The 24,900-nt window shown below is 37.6% G+C and overlaps 1 protein-coding gene across 2 annotated transcripts in view; it reads left to right on the forward strand.

Moving 5' to 3' along the window:
- The window catches only part of Cers6 (ceramide synthase 6), a 285,000-nt gene that overhangs the window by 216,502 nt on the left and 43,598 nt on the right, over nucleotides 1-24,900 (forward strand). For both annotated transcript variants that reach the window (XM_047545166.1, XM_047545167.1), the window contains exons 6-8: nucleotides 1,698-1,790; nucleotides 20,415-20,543; nucleotides 23,439-23,545. In XM_047545166.1, the coding sequence (XP_047401122.1) occupies nucleotides 1,698-1,790; nucleotides 20,415-20,543; nucleotides 23,439-23,545 (329 nt within the window). The remainder of the gene's footprint in view (nucleotides 1-1,697; nucleotides 1,791-20,414; nucleotides 20,544-23,438; nucleotides 23,546-24,900) is intronic.

Raw genomic sequence — 24,900 nt, forward strand, 5'->3', positions numbered from 1 at the left:
TGTGAGACTTGGGTTTAGCCTTTTAATCTCAATTAACTGACAGCAATTTTCTGCCAACTGTATAATTCATAGAATTTTTATGAGAATCAAAAAGTTAACATATGAGTGAATTTTGCTAATTGCAAAGCAATCCATGGATATGGTAACTATAATGTGATGCTCTGTTGAATTCTGAAGTTTCTGGAGGTGAACTAACTTGTCCTTATGACCCGTCTGGGGCATTTTTCCAGGTGATGATGCTGAGTTAAGGGAATCTCATTAAAACTGAAATTTGACCTTGACTTTAAGGTCAAATTCCAGGATCCTATTTTTTTGGCTCCATTGCTTCCGACATCTGCCCTGAATACCCATCCTTCACTGCTAATGCCTTCAATTTTTAAAAGGATGGTTCACTGAGAAATAAATTCTCTCAAGGGTGATGCTGAGCTTGAAGAAAACCTTGATGATTGTCTTAGTTCAGGCTGCCATAACAGAATGTCATAAGAAGTGATCATGTACATGAGGGCTCCATTCTTATGGCCTGATTACCTCCCAAAGTCTTTACCTCCAGATTCCTTCACATTGGTTATTAGTCTTCAACCCATGAATTTTGAAGAGACACAAACATTTGATTCATAGTAATGCTTATTGTCCCTTAGAGTTTAAGATTGCTGATTAGAAAGTATCCTATCCTGCCATGTACTTTGTTGTCAAAAATTTCATGATGTCGTGCATAGTGTTGCTAGTTGAGTGACAGCTTCTTGGGATAGTCAACTTGTTATATATCATTACTGTATGAGCACATAACTTTAATTGCATTGACTGTGTATAGTATTACTTTGTATGCAGGGTATGGACATGTTTGCCTGATGATACTCAAAGGTTTTTTTCATTCATTCTGATAATGGCAAACATTTCATTACAACTCAATTAAAGCAATTAAAAACTGCTCACCAACATGGTTTTGAAAATCATGTTATGTATTGAGTCTTCCCTCCATCCCTAAGCCTCTGAGGCAATTAGATCAGAAATCACCCCTTGCCTCATATTTTACAGATAAGTAAGGCCCAATGTTATACCTGCAATGCTGTGGCGCTGGGTTTCTATCTCAGATTTCCTGGCTGGTTGCCTAGTATGGTATCTCTTGGCAGTCTTCCTGCTCCTTTGATCTTTTAATAAATTTTTTGAATCATTCTTTTTGATATTTGCAATGTACCAAACATTTCCTAGTAACAAGAAAGCTTCCTGATTCATGCAGAACTTGAAACTATAGTTTGGTGACCCACATAGCACTCCATTTTCTATCCCCTATACTCTTCCGTGTCCCTGTACTTTGGACTGTCACAGCAGTTGTAGAGTATTTTATTGATCGATCGATTGATTGATTACATATAGATTAGAATACTTCTTCAGGTTCCCTAAGGAATCTTTCAGTATGAAAGAACCATAAATGTTATTATTAAACTGAAGAATAAATTTGATCTCAAATATTCATGCTAATGAATGCTTTTGGGGTTTGAGATTAAATGAAAATAATGCCAAGGAGCTGTGGATTAGAGGCATCCTTGAAAGCTCCATTATGGCGAAGAGAACAGGCAGGAACTGCATTTGTAAAGCATAGGACTGTGTTACTTTTCAGCATTGAGTTTGAGATGTTTGGCATATAGATTGGGTTCCCTATTAACTATTAATCTTTTCCCTCTTTCTTTCATCCTCAGCCGCTCACAACCGACCTTCACTACTATTACATCCTGGAGCTGTCATTTTATTGGTCTTTAATGTTTTCCCAATTCACAGATATCAAAAGGAAGGTAAGAGTGGTTATGTTGTAAAGTACTTGCAGACGTGCATCTTGACTAGCCCTTGGCAGGGGGTGTGGAGTCTCAAAAGCACTCACCTCTGTTTTCCTGGCAGTGCTAGATTAGCAGTACTCTCTGCATCATTACAGAAATGTCTCTGGGTGTTGTTTATACTGTTTTGTATTTTGTTCCTATTGTCCCTTCACTCTTCCCCTAAAATCCAGTGTTCTCTTCACTATGAAAAAATATATGAATGGAATTCTGATGACAGTAATTTTCTCTCAGTCTTGTTCCCAAGTTCCTCTGTTTTCCAAATTAAATAAGAAGAAAATTTCTTTTGACTCCTGGAAGAGAATAACGTTTTGCTGTTTGCAGCCCTGCAGAATTAATTCTCTAATAAAAGAGTTGTCAAAATGTCTCAGAAATGCAACCTTCCTAAATGAACTATGGTAGTGTTCACCCTCCCTCCACTGGAGTTGCTTTTGCTGAAAGTACCCAAGGCCTCCTGACTGTTAAATCCACTTACTCTAACTCCCATCCTACCAGCTTCTGGGCAAAATTGGTGCTTTGGGCTGTTTGCTGTTTATTTTTTCCATAATGCTGTTTTCTCAAGATTCCCACATTTGGATCAGACCTTCATAGTTTTTATGCTGGCCTCTATCTTAATGCTCCATGCTCTGTATATCTGGGTATTCTAGGGTTCTAAACCCAAATTACAGGGTACACCTCATTAGATGACTAAGCTTATATTTTCCAGCATATCCAACCATAACTCATGTGCCAGAAATTCCCAAAAGTTTCTCTTCTATGCCAGACTTTCTTTGGGTTCATACTTCCTCATCTCTACTCACAAAGAATAATATTATGTTCTTTTTGTTTATTATATTATTTAATCTTGCAACAACTCCACTTCCAGTTAGGTTATTTTTTATTTATCTTTATTTTAGGAATTAGGAAACTGAACCTTATATGCAAAATGTTCCCAACTGCCAACACAATCTCCTAGTCTCATTCTCTCTCCAAATAACCCTTCTAACCAACAGTCAGGGAAATGGGAAAGGTTTTCTTTGTGCCTCTCTGTTCCTACTGCCTTAATATCGCTGACATGCTTTGTTTGAGTCCTCTCTGCATTTATAGAGTCTATAGTAATAGTCTCCTGAATGGTCCTTGTTCTTAAATTGTCTGCCATGTCAGAGTTACCTTTCTTAAAGCTTCAAGACAAAGCCCAAACTACTTGGGGGTAACAGTCAAGATTGTAAACAGCATGACTTAAACCCACCTCTCCCACTTATGATCCATTTCCCCACACACATAGGATTTAGCCACAAATATCTTCTCACCATCAAACACCATCTTTGTTTTTGTTGTTGTTCAAATATATTTAATTTCTTTGTGCATCTTTTTTTTTTTATAAGACACTGTCTATGGCTATAGTATACCCTATTTCCTCTTTGTCATTAACAAGATATAACCCAAAATTAGCCTCTGCTTTGATGCCTTATTCTATTCCCTCAAGTTTTTTGACTACCTTCTTTATTTAGTTTATAAGAGTATCCTACACTTACTGTGTTATATTTTGACAGTATGGTGACCCGCCTCTCTCCTTTCACTAGCCATGGAGGGTGAAGAGCAATGTCTTAGTTCATTTGAGCTGCTATAACAAAATACATAGATTGGACAGTTTGTAAGCAGCAGAAATCAGCTGGGGATATAGCACATTGGTAGAACACTTGCCTAGCCAGCATGAGACCCTGGATTTTAACCCCAGCACTGCTACAGGAAAAAAAATCTCCGATATAAACAGCATAACTCTATTTCTCACAGTTCTGGAAGGTAAGAAGTACAAGATCAAGACACCAACAGATTCATGGTCTGGTGAGAATCCACTTTCTCATACGTGGCACCTTCTTACTATGCCCTTAAATGGGAAAAGGGGCAAAACAGCTTTCTGGAATGTTCTTTTTGTTTATGTATTTATTTTATTTTGTAAAAATCTTTTATTTGTTCTTAGTTATACATGACAGTAAAATTACTTTAACATATTTGGCACATTCTTTATAAAGCCACTAATTCATTCATAATTCTAAATACTATTACTTTAGGAATTAAGGTTTCAACATTTGAATTTGGGAGAACACAAACATTCAGTCTATAGTAATCAGGATATGTTTATCTTTGTATCATTTGTGACTATCAGAGTACCTGCTTATGGTAGGATCAGTAAGTTCAGAAATAAATGGATCAGTTCCTTTGCAAACAGCATTGTACATTATGATGGAGCATAATTCTGTAATGTGTCATTTTGGTTAGACCAGTAATCTGTTAAATTGCAAAATGGTATCTGAATGGCAGCTGAAAAGCACTTAGGAGTCTATGGTCTAGAGCCTGAGTTTCCTTTCCCCAGGTAAACTCTTCTACCATCCAGCAGCAGTATCTTTCTCGGCTGACAAAAAACTGTCTTTCTGCTGGACATGGTGGTGCGTGCCTGTAATCCCAGTGGCTCAGGAGGCTGAGGCAGGAGTATTGTGAGTTCAAAGCCAGCCTCAGCAACTTAGCAAGACCCTAAGCAACTCAATGAGACCCTACCTCTAATAAAATACAAAAAAGGGACTGGGGATGTAACTTAGTGGTTAAGTACCTCTGGTTCAATCCTTAGTACCAAAAAAAAAAAAAAAAAAAAAGACTGGGCATGTGGCTCAGTGGTTAAATGCCCCTGGGTTTAATCCCCGGTACTAAAAACAAAAACAAAAAACCTGTCTTTCCTGATTTTTATGGCTGTAAGAACTTAGGTATATGGTATCTGATTCTCAGAAAAAGTGGATGGTCCCTGTCAAGATGAGGTTAGACATAGTAGAAGACTCATTGATACCAACAATTTGTGATTCCCGTATTCTTTGCACCAAACACACTGGGCCAGTTTCTGGAAACATTTAAAGATCCTTCAGTGATGATATGCCAGCTGAATCTTCTCTGTTGTACCTGTAAAACCTTCTTTATTCAGTTAATACTTGTACACTCAGTATCTTCTCTGCACCTAGTAAAACATTGATACATAGTGAGCTTATGTAAGTTTCTCAAGATCATGCAATGTGGGAATGAATTAGAGCCCAAGTTTACCAAGCAAAGCCCTAGGATTCACTCTTAGATTAGAAACTTGCACAATTCTTGCCTTACCCTGCCAGGCCCTTAACATTAGAGATAGTAAGACTTTATCACTCTCTACCATTTTATTGATTCCCCTTTTGCTTGGTGAGAATTAGGGGTGCCATCTGAAGACAGAGATTAATTAAAGCAGGAGTAGCTGTTCTTGTCTTCCAGAAGCCGTGAGCCAGCAGAGCTCAGAGAGGCTTCATTACTTAAGCCAAATGACCATTATCTCAATAGTTTCCATGGGAGGATTAGTTTTAATGGTTGAAGTGTTTCATTTTATGTGATTTTAAAAATATTTAGCACCAGTGTAGAAAACACCTATAAAAAAGAGGTTTGTGGAATTGATTCTAGGCCTATGTATATTGTTGGTGTTTACAAATTTTGCATATATATACACACACGTGTGTGTGTGTGTGTGTATTAATATTTCTTTTTTTTCCCTCTAAGTCTGCTCTAGTAGCTTGTTTTAGATGCCTGGCACCCCTCTCTTCTTCTGTTGGTCAGAGAACTTTTGTTTATTCCTAGTACAGTTGGCTTATTCTTACTTCTTGCACACAATGGGAATTTGGTCACTACCAGATGTGCTTATTAGTTGGCACAGGTTTTGATAAGAAAGATTTTTCCCGTATTGCCATCTCTCGCATTAGAGCACTGTGGTTCTTCTGTTTCTGGTCACATCTTGCTGACTGGCCCCATGGGTCCTTGGCCACTCTGTCTTCATTACACTCCCACCTGGAGGGCCTGCTGTTCCAGCCATCAGTGACAATTTATGGTGTGTTCTGTCTGCCAGATACATTCTCGGCCCTCTATATTGGAACTGTTAACTGAACCTTCTAAAAAACAGCCTGTTTCTTAATCACGAAGTAGGGAGGTTTAAAGATATTCCTTGGCAATACACTAACTTCTGAAGGCTATTCATGAGATTGGTAAAAGAAGGATTATCAAAATGCTTCTTAGGCTTCCCTACCAAATGGCAGTAAGCTTGAATGGCTATATTCAAACAGGGATTAGGATTTATGAACATTGAATCCAAATGCATGCCTCCAAGTCTTTGAATCAGTATCTTAAATGAAGTTTAGAAATCAAATTTTTTGACTGAATGGTTTCATGAATCTTTATGAAATTGCTTTCATATTCACCAACTCTTCTCCTTTTTCCACCATTTAAAAAAAAAATGTTTTCTCTGGTTCCACAAAGAATCTGGTGGTGGAGAACAAAGGAAGAACCTTTCTTACCAGTGTTAACAGAGCACACTACCTCTTGCTCTTTTCCAAAGTTGGCACTTATTTGGTCAGTGAAGCTAAATACTATTAATCTTTCCAGGCTTATAATTTGAATATGGTTTGCTACCAAAATATGTAAACATTTTTAAGAAAATTTTCCTTACTTTTTTCTTCTCCCCCCCATTCCTTTTTCTTACCCTTTCTTCCTTTTCTCTTTTATTAAATATATATATATCTATATATATCTATATATATATATCTTCTTAATACAATATATTCTTGGTGTTCAATGCTATTTGAAACATCTTCTCTTTTCCAAAGCTTCATTTTTGTTAAAATTCTGTGCTGTAGCATCTGCCCACAGTGCACATTTCTCCTGCACATATACATTTTCTGAGGAAAGCTAATACATATTCTTGTGTTGGGCTCAGAACAGCTTGCTTATGTCTAAACCTTGTGTCGTCTTTAACAAAGCTGCTCTTTGGCTCCAGGGCCTGGGCTCTGGGCCAGTGGGTACTGCTCATGTTCAAGAAAGCATCCTTGGCACAGCTCCAGGGCCTGACTGGCAAAGTCAGCTTGTTGCTTTCTTGGTCTTTAACCTGAGAAAAACACTGCATCTTGCCAAAGATTCCTGACAGAGAGGTATGATGATTAAGTTTAACATGAAACTTATTTACAGGTTTGTGTCTGCTCTCTGATTACTTTTTATAGACAATAACTGGTGTCCACTACTGTGAGCGCTTCAGCTGCCTTTTGGAGCTTGGCCATGGCTCAGATCTTTAGGGTAAAGAAAAATGCATGCTTTAATTTTCTTATGAGGATGCAGACTGGCATAGATTTAAATGAAATAATGTACATAGAACTACCTAGTCTAATACTTGACAAGTAGAACTTAGAGCAGTGCCTGGCACTTCATGACCAAAATTTGAATCAAAGCCTAGTAATAAAACAATCAAACCTTAAGCTAGTACTCACAGATTTTTCTTTTTTATTTTTAGTCTATTAAATTTAACAAAATGTTTATGAAGAACTAATTTGAGATTGCCAATCCTTTATTAGTAAGGAAATAGTTAAAAACATCTTACCCTTTATCACCATTAATTCATAAAGGAAAGGACATTTTAACATAAAAGGAGGAAGGAACCAGGTATGGAGGCTGAGGCAGAAGAACCTCAAGTTCAAAGCCAGCCTCAGCGATAGCAAGGCGCTAAGCAACTCAGTGAGACCCTGTCTCTAAATAAAATACAAAACAGAGCTGGGGACGTGGCTCAATGGCTGAGGGCCCCTGACTTCAATCACTGGTACCAAAAAAAAAAAAGGATATCTTTTAAGGGGGACAATCCTTTAAATTTATAATCAGAAAAAGTTTTATTTTTCTTATTTTGCCCTAGGCTAGGGAAGACATTGTTATGGGCAATATAGCTTAGAGGTTAAAATCATAGACTCTGGCCAGGTGTGGTGGTACACACCTGTAATCCCAGCAACCTGGGAGACTGAGGCAGGAGGATGGTAAGTTCAAGGCCAGCTTGGTAAACTTAGTGAGACTGTTGTCTCAAAATTAAAAAAATAAAAATAAAAGGGGCTGGGGATGTCACTCAGTGGTAAAGCACCTCTGGGTTCAGTACGTAGAACCAAAAAATTAAAAGTCTTGAACTCTGTAATCCACCTATCTGCTCAGCTCAGCATCACTCCTAATCTCAAAAAATGACGTTTTAGTTTGCTGATCCTAAAAATGAAATTCATATAATTTGCCTTTGTGGGAGTGCTCAATACATGTTTTCTATGCAGCCACCAGATGTGGCCAGCTCTGCATCTTCTGGCCCATCTAGAATTGTACTTCTTAGCTACCCCCACCACACCCCTTCTTGTGATTGAATGGGGCCATCTGATTAGTAGTCTGTGAACAGAGTTCACTTCTGGGTGGAATATTTAATTGCCAGTGTGATACCCTCTTGGAATTTCACTTTCCCTTTAGTATAGTGACTGGCTGATTTTGACATAGAGGCTGCTCCATCATCCTGGGTCCCTGGGTGACCCTCTCTTCACCCTGCCCCCAACCCTTGATAACATGTAGTAAGTCAGTCATTTTAAACAACTAAGATTCTGAAGGTCTAGTTATTCCCTCCTAACCCAGCTTATCCTGACTGGTACAGCTCTTATTAATAATGTGGCTAATTATCATTTCCTAGAATCATGTTTGGAAATAATTTGTCCAAATCAGTAATTCTCAAGGTGTGGCCTTTGAGTCCTGGGCAATCATTGAGACCTTTTCAGGAGGCTACCAAGGTCAAAACCATTTTCGTGATAACACGAGATGGCATTTGCCTTGCTCACTGTGGGAAGATCTGCAGTGAGCGTTTGAAGGTAGCTGTGGGTGAGGCTGCTGGTGGCACCGAATTGCGCTGGTAGTCATTGTGTTCTTCGTCACCACACACTTGCAGGAAGAAAAGAACATCAGTTTCACCTGAGACTGCTATTGATGAAGGATAAGGAAGTGTTAGTTGTATTAAATCTCTGTTTAAAACGTGCCTGTCTGATGGAATGGAACGTGGGCACAAAGGCATGGTGGTCTCTTGGGAAAGGCCTCTTGAGCTTATTTCTTTGCATTGTGAGTTGAACGGGTGGCCTGTTTTTTATAGAATTACATTCTTACTTAAAAGAATGACCAGCGAACTATGTAATCACAGGCATTTTCACAAACATGTGCAAAGCAAGTTCTTCTAGTTATTTGAGTAAAAGCAGATGACGAGTTATTTGTTCATGTTGACCTTAAACTTTCAGGCAAAAATTATTACACATCTGGAAAACGTCTATGTACCAGTGAGAGCTTGATAGCATCTCAATACTTAAACTTTTCTATTGAGATTCATGGTTTTATTAGCAAATGTGATTTATTTTTTTTTAATTATATTGCAAAGTAGATCATTTTAGTGTAACAATGTAAAGTGTATTGATAGGGTTCTAGATTCCATACTGAGACTCACCTTTGTCAAATTTTGGAAGTATATTCATAACTATTCAAAGAGATATTAAGATACTTCTTTCTTTTCTAACCGTGTATTTGTCTGATACTAGATTTCTATAAAGTGCTTCAACCAAAATGACATCTGGCAACAGACCCAATGTATGTGCAGTTGTGAGAATCCAATTCTCATGTATTAAGCAAGACATTAAAGAGAGCTGCAATAATATGAAACAGTGCAACTCTAGTCACTATATATTTTTTTTATTTTAGAAAATACAGCTATCTTTCATAAAAATATCTGTTGGCATACAATGAGATTTGTTCTTATTAATCAGTGTTTTAAATTTTTTAATTCTCAGTTTTAACATCTCGTGTGGTAAATACTGGTAGACTCACATAAACAAATACTCTTTGGTGTCTTCAGTGATTTTTAAGAATATGAAGTGTTCTTAGAGACCCAGATATGTGAGAACCACTGACTCTCACATGGTGTCAGCAAGTCCTTTTTCTGCTTGAAAAGTTAACATCACAGCAGGTGACACTGGCCATCCTGAGTGCGGGTAGAGACTGAGGTAGAACTCTGTGTAACCTTGGGGCTCTGCTTATCCACATGGTCAGCACACCGCTTAACCTGTCTTTCACAGATGCGCGAAGTTGCTCTTTCACATGTTTGCTTGTGATTGAGTGGAAATATTCTGCCTTTGGATAAGCTTAGGTTTCTTCTGAGGTGGGCAATTCTGGCTCTCGGCCTCTATCCTGTTTCTCTATCTCTACCATGCCTTCAGAATCTAAGTGGGAAGAGGAGGCAGTGCATTTTAATAAGCTACCATCTGTGATCAAAAGCATCTCAATCAGGCTGTGGGAAGGCTAGTGGGAGAATAATAGAACACTGTTATCTAGAGAAGAAATGTGTTTTATGGGACTACTTTGTAGGGTTGATTCAGAGGCTGCCTTCCATAGTGGCTTACTCTGACAAATATCTATATGCCTTGCCAGAGAGACTCATAAGCACCATTAGATCTCACAGCCAGGTAGCTGGCCACTAACACACACTCAGTTACACACTGCTGTTAGGGTGAAGGAGGCGGGGAGCCAGGACTCTCTTCTTCTAGTGTACAGCAGAGGGTAGCAGCATTGCTGCATATAGAGGGACCCACACACTGGGACCCAGTAGCCTGCTTTTCTGAAGGTCTGAGTTCCTAAGTCCAGGGCCTCAGGAGTCCCACCCTCTGAGGACTGCTGGCCCTTGGGGCATTTCCCTTTCAGCAGGAAGGTGCAGTTATTCAGCTGCCTCTGGGAGTTTCCTCTCCAGTCTTTACAGAGTTCTTGGGAAAAAACTCATTTGACTCTTTATAGCTCTAAATGTCCTTTTGGAATTATGAACTCCCTCTGTTTGCATCCTCATAAATACCAACAAACCTCTGCTTCTCTTTGGTCTCCTAAGAGGTACCTCTCCCACCCCAGGCCAATCCTTGTACCTTGGCTCTTGATCCCACATCTCTTCTTTTTCTGGTCATCAGGCCTGTATTTGGGTTTTCCAAAGTGCTGCCTCCTTCCCCGTGGTCATCTTTCCATATACTTTTGTTTCTAAGAGGTAGCAGCTCTGGTAGTTAGGAGCCTGAACTCTGGGGTCACACAGAACTGGATTCAGATCTGACCTTAGCCTTCACTGTCACTTTGGAAAAATTGTGTAACATCTCTGTGCCTCAGTTTCCATATAAAATGGAGTTAATGTAGTATTTGCTTTACATGGTGTTAAGAGTAAATTACAAGTGTCAGGCCTTTGGTCCATGAAAATTAGTAGGCACATTAAAGGGTAGTTAAAAGTTCCCCAGGTGCTCAAGGGGATATGGGGCAAGAAAACACAAGCATTTCAGCCACAAGAAATGTGTGGCCAGAGATCTGTGTGGAGGCAAAAGAAGCTTCCAGTGAATTCTACAGCTAGAGTTCTGGACACTTGTGGGGGATGGAGGTGGGGAGCTAGTCAGTTGAAGGAAGAGGAGTTACAAGGGGACAATTAGGCCGATGAGGATAATCGGAGTCCTCTGAACTCCTCCTGATAACTTGCAGCACCGGCCCAACCTGGGTGACCTGAAGGAGACTTTGTCCATCTTCCATCTATAGCACAAAATTGAGTGCTTGATTGCCCATTGTCACTGTGGGCCTCCAGACCTTGGCAGCACATGTGAGTGTGATGGCTTTTGTGTTCTGCAGTAGTTCTGTTTTCTTTGAGCACAGGCTGCCCCCTACTGATCTTCCTGGCTATCTTCGCTCAAATGGCTTTCTAGAGCTCATAAAGTGTTGCCATTGCCTTTGTCCCCAGGGATTACTGCAAAAAAAAAAAAAAAGAAAGGTTTAGTCTGTTAAACCCCTTATCACTTGTGATTTTTGACACAGAGAACATTTTGTACGTCTCAGAAGTGACCTTTCCCATTAAAAGCTGTGCAGATTAGTGTGACTAGGCCAATGGTAGTGAACAGAGCCCAGCAGATCCATTTGACTCCAGCGCCTTGTGATGTGGCAAGGATTATGTGGTATGAAACTTCTGAGGACTTAAATTTGAAGGAGTAAAATGATATAATATGTATAATTTAAAATATCTACATGATTTTCAAGCAGAGTGTGTTTGGAGAGCATGTGTTTGTTAGGGGGAGGAAGGAAAACATGAAAGATGACTCAGAAGCATTGCAAATCAAGCACCATGCTCTGGCCACGCCCACCGGAAGTGATCGCTGGCACTATCATATCGTTTCTATTGTACAAATAAAATTTTATTGCAGCCTTTTCCACAGTAATAAAATCAATTAAAGATTAAATATTAACTAAATAACTCAAAATAGATGAGATTATGAGTTCTTGATCTTGAAACAGGACCATAAATGTTGCATAGGAGAAAAATTGGGTAAATACTGCTTACACCATGGTTCTCTATTTTATTTATATCTTTTCTCAAAAGCCATAAAATAATGGTACATCTAGCAGCAGAGACAGTAATATTGAATCCAATCGGCTCTTGCTTTTAGAAGCTGGCAAATAAACTCCTTGCCTTTCAAATTATCCTGCTGTTGTAGTTGTAATTGATCATGAGACTTTTGATGGAGGTACCTACCACAACTCTCTAGAATTTGTTTGAATTTTGAGGGTAATATTTAATGGGTTACAGAATAGCTATGAAATTCAAATCTCTTACACATCCTTTGTCAGAAGAAAATGTGGTGAAGTTGGCCGTGAAACCACACAATTGCCACATCCCAGGTACCGTGACTAAGTTTTCCATAATATATCCTCTGATGTGATTCTGAAATGGGGTCATAGAGCTTTTCTGTTAAGAGCCAGATAATATTTTAAACTTGTTGGACTTGTACTCATGATTGCAACTGTTCAACTCTGTCACCGTAGCAAGAACACTGCCATAGACAAAAAATAAATAGGGTTGGGAGTGAGAGTGTTCCAATAAAACTTCATTTACAAACAAACCTGGCCCTTTTCCTGTTTCTTCTCTGGACATTTGTGCATATTTGGTGAACAGTGGGGAATGCCAGATTTAAGAATGGCTAGTAGAAATACTTAAATCATATCAGTATATATTTTTAAAACATTTTCATGATAACCATAGTAAATGAAAAATCTTTAACCAATTAATTTCTTAGCACTTACAGTTTAGAATACCTGTGTATGACAGTTATCTCCCTCAAGGATATAAGTCTGTGTCCATTTATTCTAGAGGTGGAAAACTTTTATCTATTGGAAAAAAGTGTTGGAATAAATTTGATTCTGTATTTAGGGTGAATGAGGTTTTATTATAAATTCATAGGTTGAATTTAAGAGAAGGAAATAATTGACGCATTCCTGACAGGATTCTTGCACTTCATAATTGAACAAATGTTTCCCCAATAAGTCATACTTTTTCATTCATTGTTTTACAAATCCTGCTATAGATATGTACCCTATAATACATGGGCTATATATGAGAATAAAAGTGAATTTTAGTTACAGGGTGTTTTTTTATTTGTTTGTTTGTTGTTGTTGTTGTTTTTTTTCTGCAGTGCTGGGAATTGAACCCAGGTCCTTGAGAATGTTGGGCAAGTGCTGTATTACTGAGCCATATTCCAAGTCTTTTTTTTTGTTTTTTGTTTTTTGTTTTGTTGTTCTTTTACTTTGAGATGGTCTCATTAAGCTGCCCAGGCTGGCCTCAAACTCTTGGTTCTTCTACCTCGGTCTCCCCAGTGACTGGGTTACAGGCATACGCCTCTACACCTGGCTTCAGTTAAAGTTTTCAAGTTTTATTATTGCAAGGCCCACTTAACCAATTCTCTTTATGGTGAGCCAATATCAAGGCCAGTTAAAACATAGCAACCAGATAGATTGTAGACTTCAAATACTCAGAGACTGACATTTACATCATACAATGCTCAGTAAAAGAAAGTATAATTTTCCTCAAATTATTTAATGTGAGGCAACTCTGAATCAACTGATTTCTTTAGTCACTTTGAATATTCTTCATTTTAGTCATTGTCTCAAGACCTATGCAATTTTTTAGTCCCTTGTTTCTTTTGTTTTGTTTTAACCAAATCGTTAAAGCTTTAGAACTTGTGCTACTAATTATTTACTTTAGAAATCTTCTGAAGACAAAGCAGCTAATTATACTGTTATGAATTTCCAGCACTATATTTTTTGCTTTAGTGATTTATTTAGGTTACAGCATTATTTTTAATATTAAGATTTGTTAGTTTTCTATTTTGGGGTTTAGTCTTTGTATTTTGAAGTGTTTTCTGTATATTCACACTGTTAATAGGATATTTTCATATTTCCTCAATGGAAAAACTATTTAACTGTGGTCATTCCTGGTCTGCATAACATTTGTTTGAAATCCTCAACATTCATGTGTTTGTTTGTTCTGGAACAGAGATGGTGCCCAAGTGGTCACCCCCCTTATACATTGCCAATTTACATGCTTGAGTTTACTTTCTGCATGGCCATCCTGCTTCCAACACCTAGTTTGCAAAATCCCAAGTGAAAAGAAAGGAAAACTGTTTGTTATTGCTCTCTGGAAAGAACATGTAACTCTGTTAAAATCATGTAAACACTTATATGCCTTAAAGGTTTAAATGAGAAAAACTTAAAAAAAAAAAAAAAAATTGAGAGACTTCTTTTATTATTGCATTCACCATAAAATGAAATCAGCTTTAAGCATTGGTGCTGTTCTCCTGTTTCCTAGACAGTTTGAAAATCTGTTGTATGGCTAACTTGGTCCTAAGAGCCTGATTTCTATTCATTTGAGTTAGATTGCATGTTTATTATTTCATATGCATTAAATTTTATCAATCAGGAAAGTAATACACTTCATTGTATCTGAGAGAGAAGAAACTTTTCTTTGCCTTGCACTTAAGAAGTGTTTCATATTCTTCACCATCTGTGCCCATCTAAATTGGTCATCAATTAAAATCTTGGTGGTATTATTCCTTTTCTGAGGAGATTTGCACCATGTTTTTCATTTGGAAAGATTACTCCCAAAAGACACTGTATAAAACTATGAATACTTTATCTAGCAGATGATTATTTAGGGGAGAAAATTTCTTGTTTAAAGTGTGTATATGTATTTTTTAAAATTAGGAATGGGCGAATTTTGTTTTCATGAAGGCTTGTACATCCAGATGAATTTGTGGTGCCTTCTAGGCAGATCTGTATTTCAAAGTCTCTCCACAGCTTTGCCATTGTGAAGGGAGTGTATCTTATAGAACCTCAGACCTATACCTTAATGAGAGACCGATCCCTTTGACCTTCTGGTGCTATTTTGTTATGCTCAAAGTCCCCGGAGAACCGAATTGAAGATTCTCATTTTAACAGTTGGAGGTGAACCCCGAGTAGCTGGATTTTTACCTGTGCCTAGGAGTTTGTGACCTGGAAGCTATACAAAACAGACTAAGAAACCATTCTAGATTTACTAAATACTATTTGGAAGTGCAATAAGAAAAAATAATGACCTAATCTTACCAGCTTTGGGTATTAAAATGGATGGCTCATCCTTGAATTCTTTTATTTCAGATTTTCCTGAGTTCGAATTAAAACCACATCTGATTTTTTTCTCCTGTCTTTAATAATTAGCATAGGAGCAACTGCTGTAATTGGGACTGGAGTCCAGGTAAACACCTGGCAGGTAACAGAAGGAGGCCTTGATGCTGACTGTGAACACACCCAGAAACAACTTGGCAGAAGAGCAGAAGTTAGGGACACACTCAAGCAGGGATCAGGACAGTCTTTTGAATAAAGGCTCAATGATCAATCTTCAATCTGAGGGCCAAAAAATGACAACCTCTTTGCTTAATTGCTGCTACAAAAAATGCAAGAATAAAACATTTTCAACCTTAAATGCTATTATGCTTTCAGCCAGGCCTCTGTCTGCATACACACTGATCACTTTCAGTAGTCACAAATATGAGAATGGATGTTTTCCACTCTGCACTGATAAAATTCAAATTGGCAATTTGTTAAAAAAAAAAAAAAAAAAACCTGTCATTTGGACCACATTCAGTGCCTACTTGAAGAAATGTGTCAGGGTGGGACGTTGTGAGTAACACATACAAAATGACTGGATGGTTATAGTAAAGGTATTTCGTTGTATCTAATGCTTTCTGAAGCAGAAATGTTAAAGACCAGTTCTATTCTTCCTACTTTTTTCATATTCATTCAGATACAACTAATGAAAATCAGTTTTCTGATATGGGCATAACTGAGCCCCATAGTAATAAAACAAGCACTCTTTAGGACCAGGGGATATATATGCAAAAATCTTCTTTATAATGCAATCTTTGTCTGAAACATAAGGCTTTGGTTTTTAAAGGAGCCTTGCTATATTCAAGAGCATTGTGTTACTATTGACATTTCTATCAGATATGAATTAGGAAACTTAATTATAAAATGATCCTAATCTTCCATAAGTGTTTTAATCAATTTATGTTCTTTAGTTTAAAAATTAAATAGAGGAAAAACTTTTTTTTTTTTGGTGAGCCAAGAGCAATTTTTCAGAGCTGAACAATGGGAAATTGGAGGGTATTTCTCTGCTTAGGTTTTCAGCTGTTTAGACCTCAAATCTGTTTTAAGCATGAGCAAATATAAGTTCATTGAACCATTGAATTAAGTACTGTATGTCTTAATTTAATTGCATTTAAGAAACAGTTATACAATGTCAGTTGAGAGGTTAGCTCTACTTTAATTGAGTCATTGTTTTGAAGCAGTTATTGTCTAGTAAAACACAGTACTCCAGATGATGGAACCTAATGAATAATAGCCTGGAGAAAATAGATTTCATCTTCCAGTAGAAAACATCAGAGCAATTGTTATTGTATACCTGCGGCACTTTGGTATTTCTATTATAATGATTTAGGAAAACCCTAGATACTACCAAAAATGTCGGAATCTCAGAAGTATCTAACAACTAATAAGTTGCATTAGGCTCAGGGTACTGTCATCGTTTCTCATCTGCCAGTGAGCAGAGAACTGATGTAAATGTGGTTCTACAGGAAGGACCATGGTGGTAGGTCAACAGATGATATGAATTTGCAATACCCAGTTCTGCTGTGGCCACTTAGTAGTAACTGAGGCAAGAAAGACTATTCTCCTGACAGTGACATCCACCATGAATGTACCATCAGCGCAACATGACTAGGATGGAGACTAGGTTCACTGAAAATAAGACAAATAATGGCATTTCATTTTCTAAGTTCTCTGACCTTATTTAGGAAACCATTATTATGGTTATCCATAAATCTTAGGCACTTTCCAGGGAGAAAACCCATAAACACATTCACCAAAGTGCACACAGAACCATTTAAACAATTCAAGTTGTTGAAGCTGACTTTTCAAACCCTAACCTAATGTGACCTCAACAGCTACTGAACTTCCCATGGAAGATATGTGTATCTGCTCTTGGTCTGTGTGCATGCCCTCTCCCTCTCTCTTACACAGGTATGAAATGAGTAGATTCAAAGCTGCAAATGTTATTTCATTGCTGTCGCTACCAAGCCTAGATGACAGAATTGACAACCTTAAAATAACCTAATTCAAAGCTGAGGAAATGGATGCCCTTACCAAAAATTACAAAATCACTGGAGTTTGGATTACAAGATGACTCTTAGGCAAAATAGAGCTAAATTGAGTTGAATAAGATGCAAATATTCATCAGAAATATAGTCATGTCAATAAGACCCCAGTTTTAATGTTCTTGAACTTTGTTGTAAACTTTTGTTTTGAACTAGAAATTACCCTAACTACAGACAAACAAATAAAATAATTATTTGGCTGAACTAGTGAACAGGTACTTCGCTAAGTTGTGGAAAATGTGACTGTAGGGCCAGGATCAGTAAGTGGGACCTAAAGAAAGTGGCCCTTTCACCCCGTGAACCAGGGACCAGGACAGAAGCCACAATAGTAAAAGAATAAGGCAGCTTAGACAAAAAGGAGAAACCACAAGACCTCCATGTTCTCCCTGGGCAAAAGATTAATTTGAATCTGCAAGGAACTGACAATCACACCCGAGCTAATTGCAGTGCCAGTATAAATCAGAAAAAGTCAGGGTAACCCGGCTGGACATCCACCAGCCTGAGGGCTGTTGCCCACATTCATCCTCAGAGCAAGTTCAAGAATGGTTCCAAAGGAATGTCCAGGCAAGGAGCACATGGAGACAGCTGTAAGAATAACAACTTAGCCCTTCTTCATTACGATGACAACTGGGAGTATGGATACTTGCCAAGTGCCTTGTAGTACTTGTAAATAAAATTGTCTTAGAGGCTCCAGAAATAATTTTATTTTTGGTCTTTTAACCTCTTAGTTCATCTGTGAATACAGACGTAACATAAAATACTTATCTGCCAGGGATTAAATTAAGTAGAGTGGTTGCTTTTTATTCATCAAAGTTAAAATGCCTTTTTAAAATGCTGGTAATAGAAAGAAGCTAGTAAAAAAAAAAAAAAAATCTGTAGTGTTGCCTCTACCCCTCTCACTACTCGAGCCACACTGACCTCCATGTTATTCCTTGAACACGTCAGGGTAGACAGAGGATACTGGGTAGAGCCTTCACCTTGTTTGTTTTCTCTGCCCGGAACATTCTCTGTGTGTCTGTCTGTGTGGTTAGCTCCCCCATCTTCTTAGAGGCCTACGCTGACCCCACGGTTTACTGTTGCAGTCCACCTCCCCAGCGACCAGGACTCCCTACCCACACATTTTTACCATCTACTATTAAAAGACCATTTACTTATTATTTGTTGTCTGTTTTCTTCAACTAAAATGTATAAGTTTCACAATGGCAGAAATCTTTGTCAACTCTACTTGTTTATCCCCTGCCCAAAGCTTAATTAGAATATAGTAAGAACATAGTAAGAATAAATAAATATTTTTTAGTGAACAAATAGCCAAGTGAGTATTGACTTCCAGGGATAGAAATTTAAGAATGGTTCTCATAGATTTAACCTACATGTTGCAGTTTTTCCTGATCAAGATTTGTTCGTAGGTCAGTTTTGCAATATGCTTTTCACTGTGGCTAATTTATTTGTCTCTGGATGAATGATCTTTAGGGGTGTAGTCCTTGTTCTAAAGCAAGTAGAACAACATTAGGACCAATCGTGGCACTTAAGTCCCAGAGAAATTAAAGTTCACTCTGGCCCAAATATAGATTAGGATAAATATCAGTAAGCAAGATTATAAGCAGTAGAAGTTCCATGTCATAACAAATCATATCCAGATGGTCAGGAAATAATATCAGAGGAAGATAACCTTTTCATCTGGGCCAAGAAGCTGATCCTTTGAAGCAGTCTAAAATCAGGATGGTTGATTTACTATTACTTCTGTCAAAAACTTTTTTTAATGACTATGAACAGATAGTATGAAAATTAAGGGCTTTCTTGTGTAGCACCCATCAGGAAAAACCAGTGTGTTGAGATTCTTATTTCAGATTCCCAATAGGCACATTCCAGGGGAAGGATGCTAACTTGAGGTGCACATTCTAAGAACTCTAGGAGACAACAAAAAACAGTCACTACCTGTCTTAATCTGTTTAGGCTTCTGTAACAAAATTCCATTGAATGGGTAGCTTTAAACAACAGAAATTTATTCTCATGGTTCTGGAGGCTAGAAAGTGCAAGGTGAAAGCACTGGCAGACTTATTATCTGATCAGGGACCATTTCTTGGTTCAGAGGTGGCACATTCTAGCCATGTCCTTACATGATGGAAGAGGTAAAGAGCTCTCTGGGGCTCTTTTAATAGAGATAATAATCCCATTTACGAGGGTTCTGGCCCTATGACCTAAGCAACTCCCAAAGGCCCTCCTTTCTAGTATCATGACCTTGGGCATTAGAGTTCTAACATGAATTTGAGCAAGGGGAGACTCAAGCATTCAGACCAAAGCACTACCTTTGCCGTTACTATGTGGCTTATCAGGCCTTCCGTAGCCAACAGACTACTAAGGTCTGAGAACCATGCAATGCCCTTGTCCTTGAACCTAAACCAGCTGTTTCTTCAAAGAGTCCACATGCTGATCAGAAACATAACCTATACCTCCAGAAGCTGCAGCCATTAGTAGTCAGAAATGGTTGGACTTGCACTGCTGCCCCAAAGATCTTAGAGTTTGTGATTGTCAACTGCCTGTTACTATGACAAAATACCCAAAATAAATCAACTTGTAAAGAGGAAATTTTTTTTTTTTTAACTGATGGATTCAGAGGTTTCAGTTCATCATTGGCTGGCCTGGTACTTTTAGGCATGTGTCAAAGCAGTACCTCATGGTGGGAGTGTGTGTGGAGGAAGCTATTACCTCATAGCAGCCAGGAATTGAAAAAGAGAGACAAGAAGTGGCCATTATCCCCCTCAAGGGTACGCCCCTGATAACTTAACTTCTTCCCTCTAGACCCTACCTCTTAAATAATCTACCACCTCCCAGTAGCACCATGGACTGGGATCCATGGGCCTTGGGGGAACACTTATTGAAACCATAGCAAATTTCAAGTCCCTTCTTTGCTTGAAATCCTGTGGTGATTTCTCCCATCACTACACATTCTTTGGGTTAGTAAAAACACACTTCATTATCTGACTTTGATCCTGGAGTTGATTCCCATGGTCATTGGTCTCCTATATTTCTCTCCCAATGGACTTCCAGAGAGCTGGAGTTTTATCTGGTTCATTTTATTATCCCCGGTGCCAGGCCAATAGAGGTTCTCAGTAAGTATCGTTTTAGTGACTGAATGGATAAATGGAAAAGCTGTAATACTGAGAAACCCTAACATGGCTGTGCTTTCTCTTTCCTCAAGGACTTTGGCATCATGTTCCTGCACCACCTCGTCTCCATTTTACTGATTACTTTTTCATATGTCAACAATATGGCCCGAGTAGGGACCCTGGTCCTTTGTCTTCACGACTCAGCTGATGCTCTTCTAGAGGTAAATTTTCCTTTATCCTTGAGAATTCAAAATCCAGGATGCATGAAATTCCCAAGATCATCAGCTAGATGATGCTTTGAAACTGCAGGGCTTTTTTTTTTTTTTTTTTGGTAGGTTAAACTAGTGAAAATGAGACTTGAAATTAGTATGTAAACGTTTATACTAATTATAATTATTCTTTATTAATAGGCTGATGAAAACTTTTACTATTCCACATTTAGACTGATTTTATAATAGGGAAGTCATTATTTTAATAGGTCTTAATTGTAAGTTTCACAGTGGTTTATTTTAAATTTTTATATGTCAGTGTGGTTATTAATGGGAACTTTACATCTTAATAAAATTAAGTAGGTTAGTTTTTATTGTCATTATATGTATCATCCTTGTGTTTTTTAGAGTGAAAAGCATATATGAATTGCAAATTGTATATAGAAATTGTGTAAATAATTTACCACTTTAAGAATCACACTGCATAATGTTAGACAACTAAATAAAAGTCTTTTTACTTTATACTAAGCAATTTAAATAACTGGTCAAAAATAACTTGCAGGAGTACAAATTCTGTGTAGAAATGGATGTTAGAATCTTATTCCTGTTGACTCCACAGTTTTGCCACCTTTCAAGCATTTGTTATTACTGTGAATACAAAACTGTCTTCAGACAATGATCAATTTTTGTATTACAAACATAAGTTCTATAAAATTGAATCTTCTGTAAAGGCATTTAGTTAAGGTCCCATGTATATATGGCACTTTATTAAAAACTCTGGTCCCTTTAATAGTTTGAAAAATAGTCCTGTAATGGATTGGATAAATCAGATGATAACCTGATTCTATGATTTTTAAGTGATTCAAGCTAAACTCTATTCAACATATTTTTCAGAAGAAATATATTTAGTATGAGGATAATCCCCTGGGCATCAGTTATCATTTGGTTAAATCATATGTATGTTTAGAAATAGAAATTTATTCAGCAACCTACAGTTTTGAAATCAATCCTATATAATCAACCATCTTTTTTTTCTTTTTGGGGAGTGGGGTACCAGGGATTGAACCCAGGGACTCTCGACCACTGAACTACATCCTCAGCCCTATTTTGTATTTTATTTGGAATTACTTAACACCTCACTGTTCCTGAGACTGGCTTTGAACTTCCGATCCTCCTGCCTCAGCCTCCCAAGCCACTGGGATTACAGGCACGCGCCACCGTGCCCGGCCTAATCAGCCAACTTTAATTCCTCTGGAAATCACCAGCACGGTGCTTAGTAGAGTTGTGACTGAGAACATGTTGGTTGAGTTTTCATCTACCCTTTTATCCAGCAAAGAAAATGAACCCAGGAATCCTAGTCAGCTGACTCGAAAGCAAATGTTCTTCATCACCTGGATCCTCCTTGACATTATAAACCATGTTTAAGAGACACAATTAATGAGATCTGCAAAATGGTACCTACGGCATAGACATTTCTGAAAAGTTGGTGTTACTGCTTACTTATCATAAATGGGTAGATGAAGATAAAGGAAAATTACATAGTTTACCTACCCCGAAGAAGGCAGATGGTACTTTTTCTTTTAACACAATTTGTGGTGTTATACCCAAAGTATGCATGGAATTAAAAGCTCATAAATCTGGCTGCTACTCACTTCCATTTAGGAATATGTTTATCTCATAGTTTGTACTTTACTTAAAACTATTAAATTATAAATTCTGAGGATACTGTCAACAGTCTTTTCAAGTATGACTTAGCCAATTTAATTTTTCAAGAAGTAAAAAATAATGTTATTGAATGCAGAAGACACCTTAATTTTATAACTGTGTGTAGTTGATATAAAATCTATATAAAACGTAAAAAGAAATCATCAAACAAAATCCCATTTTAAGCCTCATCTTTTTTTAGTTAGAATCATCTTAAAAAGTGAATGGTGAACTAGGAGCAGTGATGCATACCTGTAACCCCAGCTATACAGGAGGCTGAAGCAGGAGGATCACAAGTCAGAAACCAGCCTTAGCAACTTAGTAAGGATTTTGGTAAATTAGTGAAATCCTGTCTCAAAAAAAAAAAAAGGGGGGTGAAAAAGGGCTAAGGATGTGTCTCAGTGGTAAAATTACCCCTGTGTTCAATCCCTAGTACAAAGAAGAAAAAAAAAAAAGTAAGAGAATGGAATGTGATTCATTAGATGAATTTATAATATAAAAATGTAGTCACTTAAATCACTACCCCAAATTCTTCGAATACTTTTCACAGATGCTTTGAACATTCATGACTTTTATCTAGAAAATGACCCAGGAAAGTAAGTTTGCAAATTTTATCTAAATGCATTAGTAGAAATAACAAGACCTTGACCGTTTCTTCATTTTTAAGTTAATGAGAATAAGCAAGGATATTGTCTCCCCAGAGAACTCCCTCTGCCCATTTAAAGAAAACCCATAATTCTAAATATAAAGGGAGAATAATATAGAAGAGCTCCATGTATTCTGTATTAAATTTGTGATCTCAGTACTTGGGGCTCAGTAAAGGATTATCTAGCACTTTCTATTTTGATCTGATATGCCAAATTTCTGTTTTGGTTCTCTGACTTGCTAATATCATTTATAATACAAAAGTTTCTTATTTTTCCTCTCTGTTTTCCTGAAATCAACCATATAATTGAATTTTTCAGGTTGCTGAATATTTTATTAAATCTGTGACAGTCAGTAGTTCTACTTGTAGCTAATGCTGCATTTCATTCAACTTATGAGTAATTTATAAATACTGATGTATGATGCATGACATTTTAAAGTAGCAGGCAATTTTGTGCATCTGGTAAACTCTATCTTATAGGGAACTCATGCATATTAAAAGAAACTTTCATTTATCAGCTTAAGTAAATTAATATGTTACATTCCTTCCCTTTATAGGCTGCCAAAATGGCAAATTACGCCAAGTTTCAGAAAATGTGTGACCTCCTGTTTGTTATGTTTGCCATGGTTTTTATCACCACACGGCTGGGTATATTTCCTCTCTGGTGAGTACGCCAATCTTCTTTCCAATTGAGCCACCCCTTCCAAATAAACTTTAGAGAACATTTTCCTTTTGAATTTCACTCCAAAGACTCAGTAAAGGTTTGAAGGTGGTGAGGGATGAACTCAAGAAACTGCTTGATTTCTTCCTACAGAAGAGAGTTGCATTTTTTTTTTTTGTTTTGTTTTTGGTTTTTTTTTGGTGCTGGGGATCGAACTCAGGGCCTTGTGCTTACAAGGCAAGCACTCTACCGACTGAGCTATCTCCCCAGCCCCTGCAGTCTTTACTAATATTTTCCACAGCATAGTTCAAGAAGGATGGCCCACAGGGTTTCTGAAGCCACAGAAAGCATTTTAGGCACTAGTCTAGATTCTGGCTCAAGAACCTCAGCTGTGAAGTTTCAAATTAAAGAAGGAACATGATCTTGCAACTGGGTGTGTTTCAGGATCTTCTTCCCAAAAGGGGTTTGTACAAGTTCTCCTTCCCTGAATCAGCAGAGCCTCACCTGGGAACTTGGTAGAAAGGCAGCTTGCTGGGCCCCACCTCAGACCCACTGAGTGAGAGGGCTGTGGTTGATAAGTCTTCCCGATGGGTCTGCTGCACACTAAAGTTTGAAAACCACTATCCTAAATGATTTCCATCAGCTATATTTGCAGTTAAAGCAGATAGAAAGTATAACTCAAAAATAACCTCTGAGATTCTCTGTGGCTCCTTAATGTCTAGATGGCTTTTCTTTTGTTGAGAAATAAGGAAAAAGATATGACAGATTTTTTATGGAATTTGACAATCCTTTCCATAGAATATAGGTCCATTGTCATTAATCTTTTCCTGGAAGGTTCTTACCTGATCTTGAAAAATAATGAACTCTCCATATCACTTGAAGTCTGTTACTAATGGTAAATTTTTTCTTCCATTTTGAAAGATTAATTTGAATGGGACATTCAAAGCAGTGAGAATTAGAAAATGTAGAATAACAAAGGGATACAATAATACCTTAACTGTCTGTCCCAGTAGAAAAAACTGGAAAAAAAGTTGGAGCCTTTAAGTCGATAATGTCTATCACTATGATTCTATTCATGAGTCGTTAGCATACCCACACCTGCTCACCCTCCACACATGTACATATGCATGGCTTCTCCTTGAAGCTCACGGCCCTTTTGGACACTTACTTATTATGAAAATCATTTCCAAGCAGCAGCAGTGTGTGTGGGCAATAGACATGTATAAAACCTCATTATAGTTTAATACGATTGTAGGTAGGAAGCACTGAAGTAATTTTGGATATAATATGCCTGTAATTATTTCAGGGTTGGGGCTCTGTCAAGATTACTAGCAGAACTAGTGGTAAGAATTTAAATA

Source organism: Sciurus carolinensis, chromosome 3, assembly GCF_902686445.1.
Source record: "Sciurus carolinensis chromosome 3, mSciCar1.2, whole genome shotgun sequence".
In the NCBI taxonomy this organism is placed as follows: domain Eukaryota; kingdom Metazoa; phylum Chordata; class Mammalia; order Rodentia; family Sciuridae; genus Sciurus; species Sciurus carolinensis.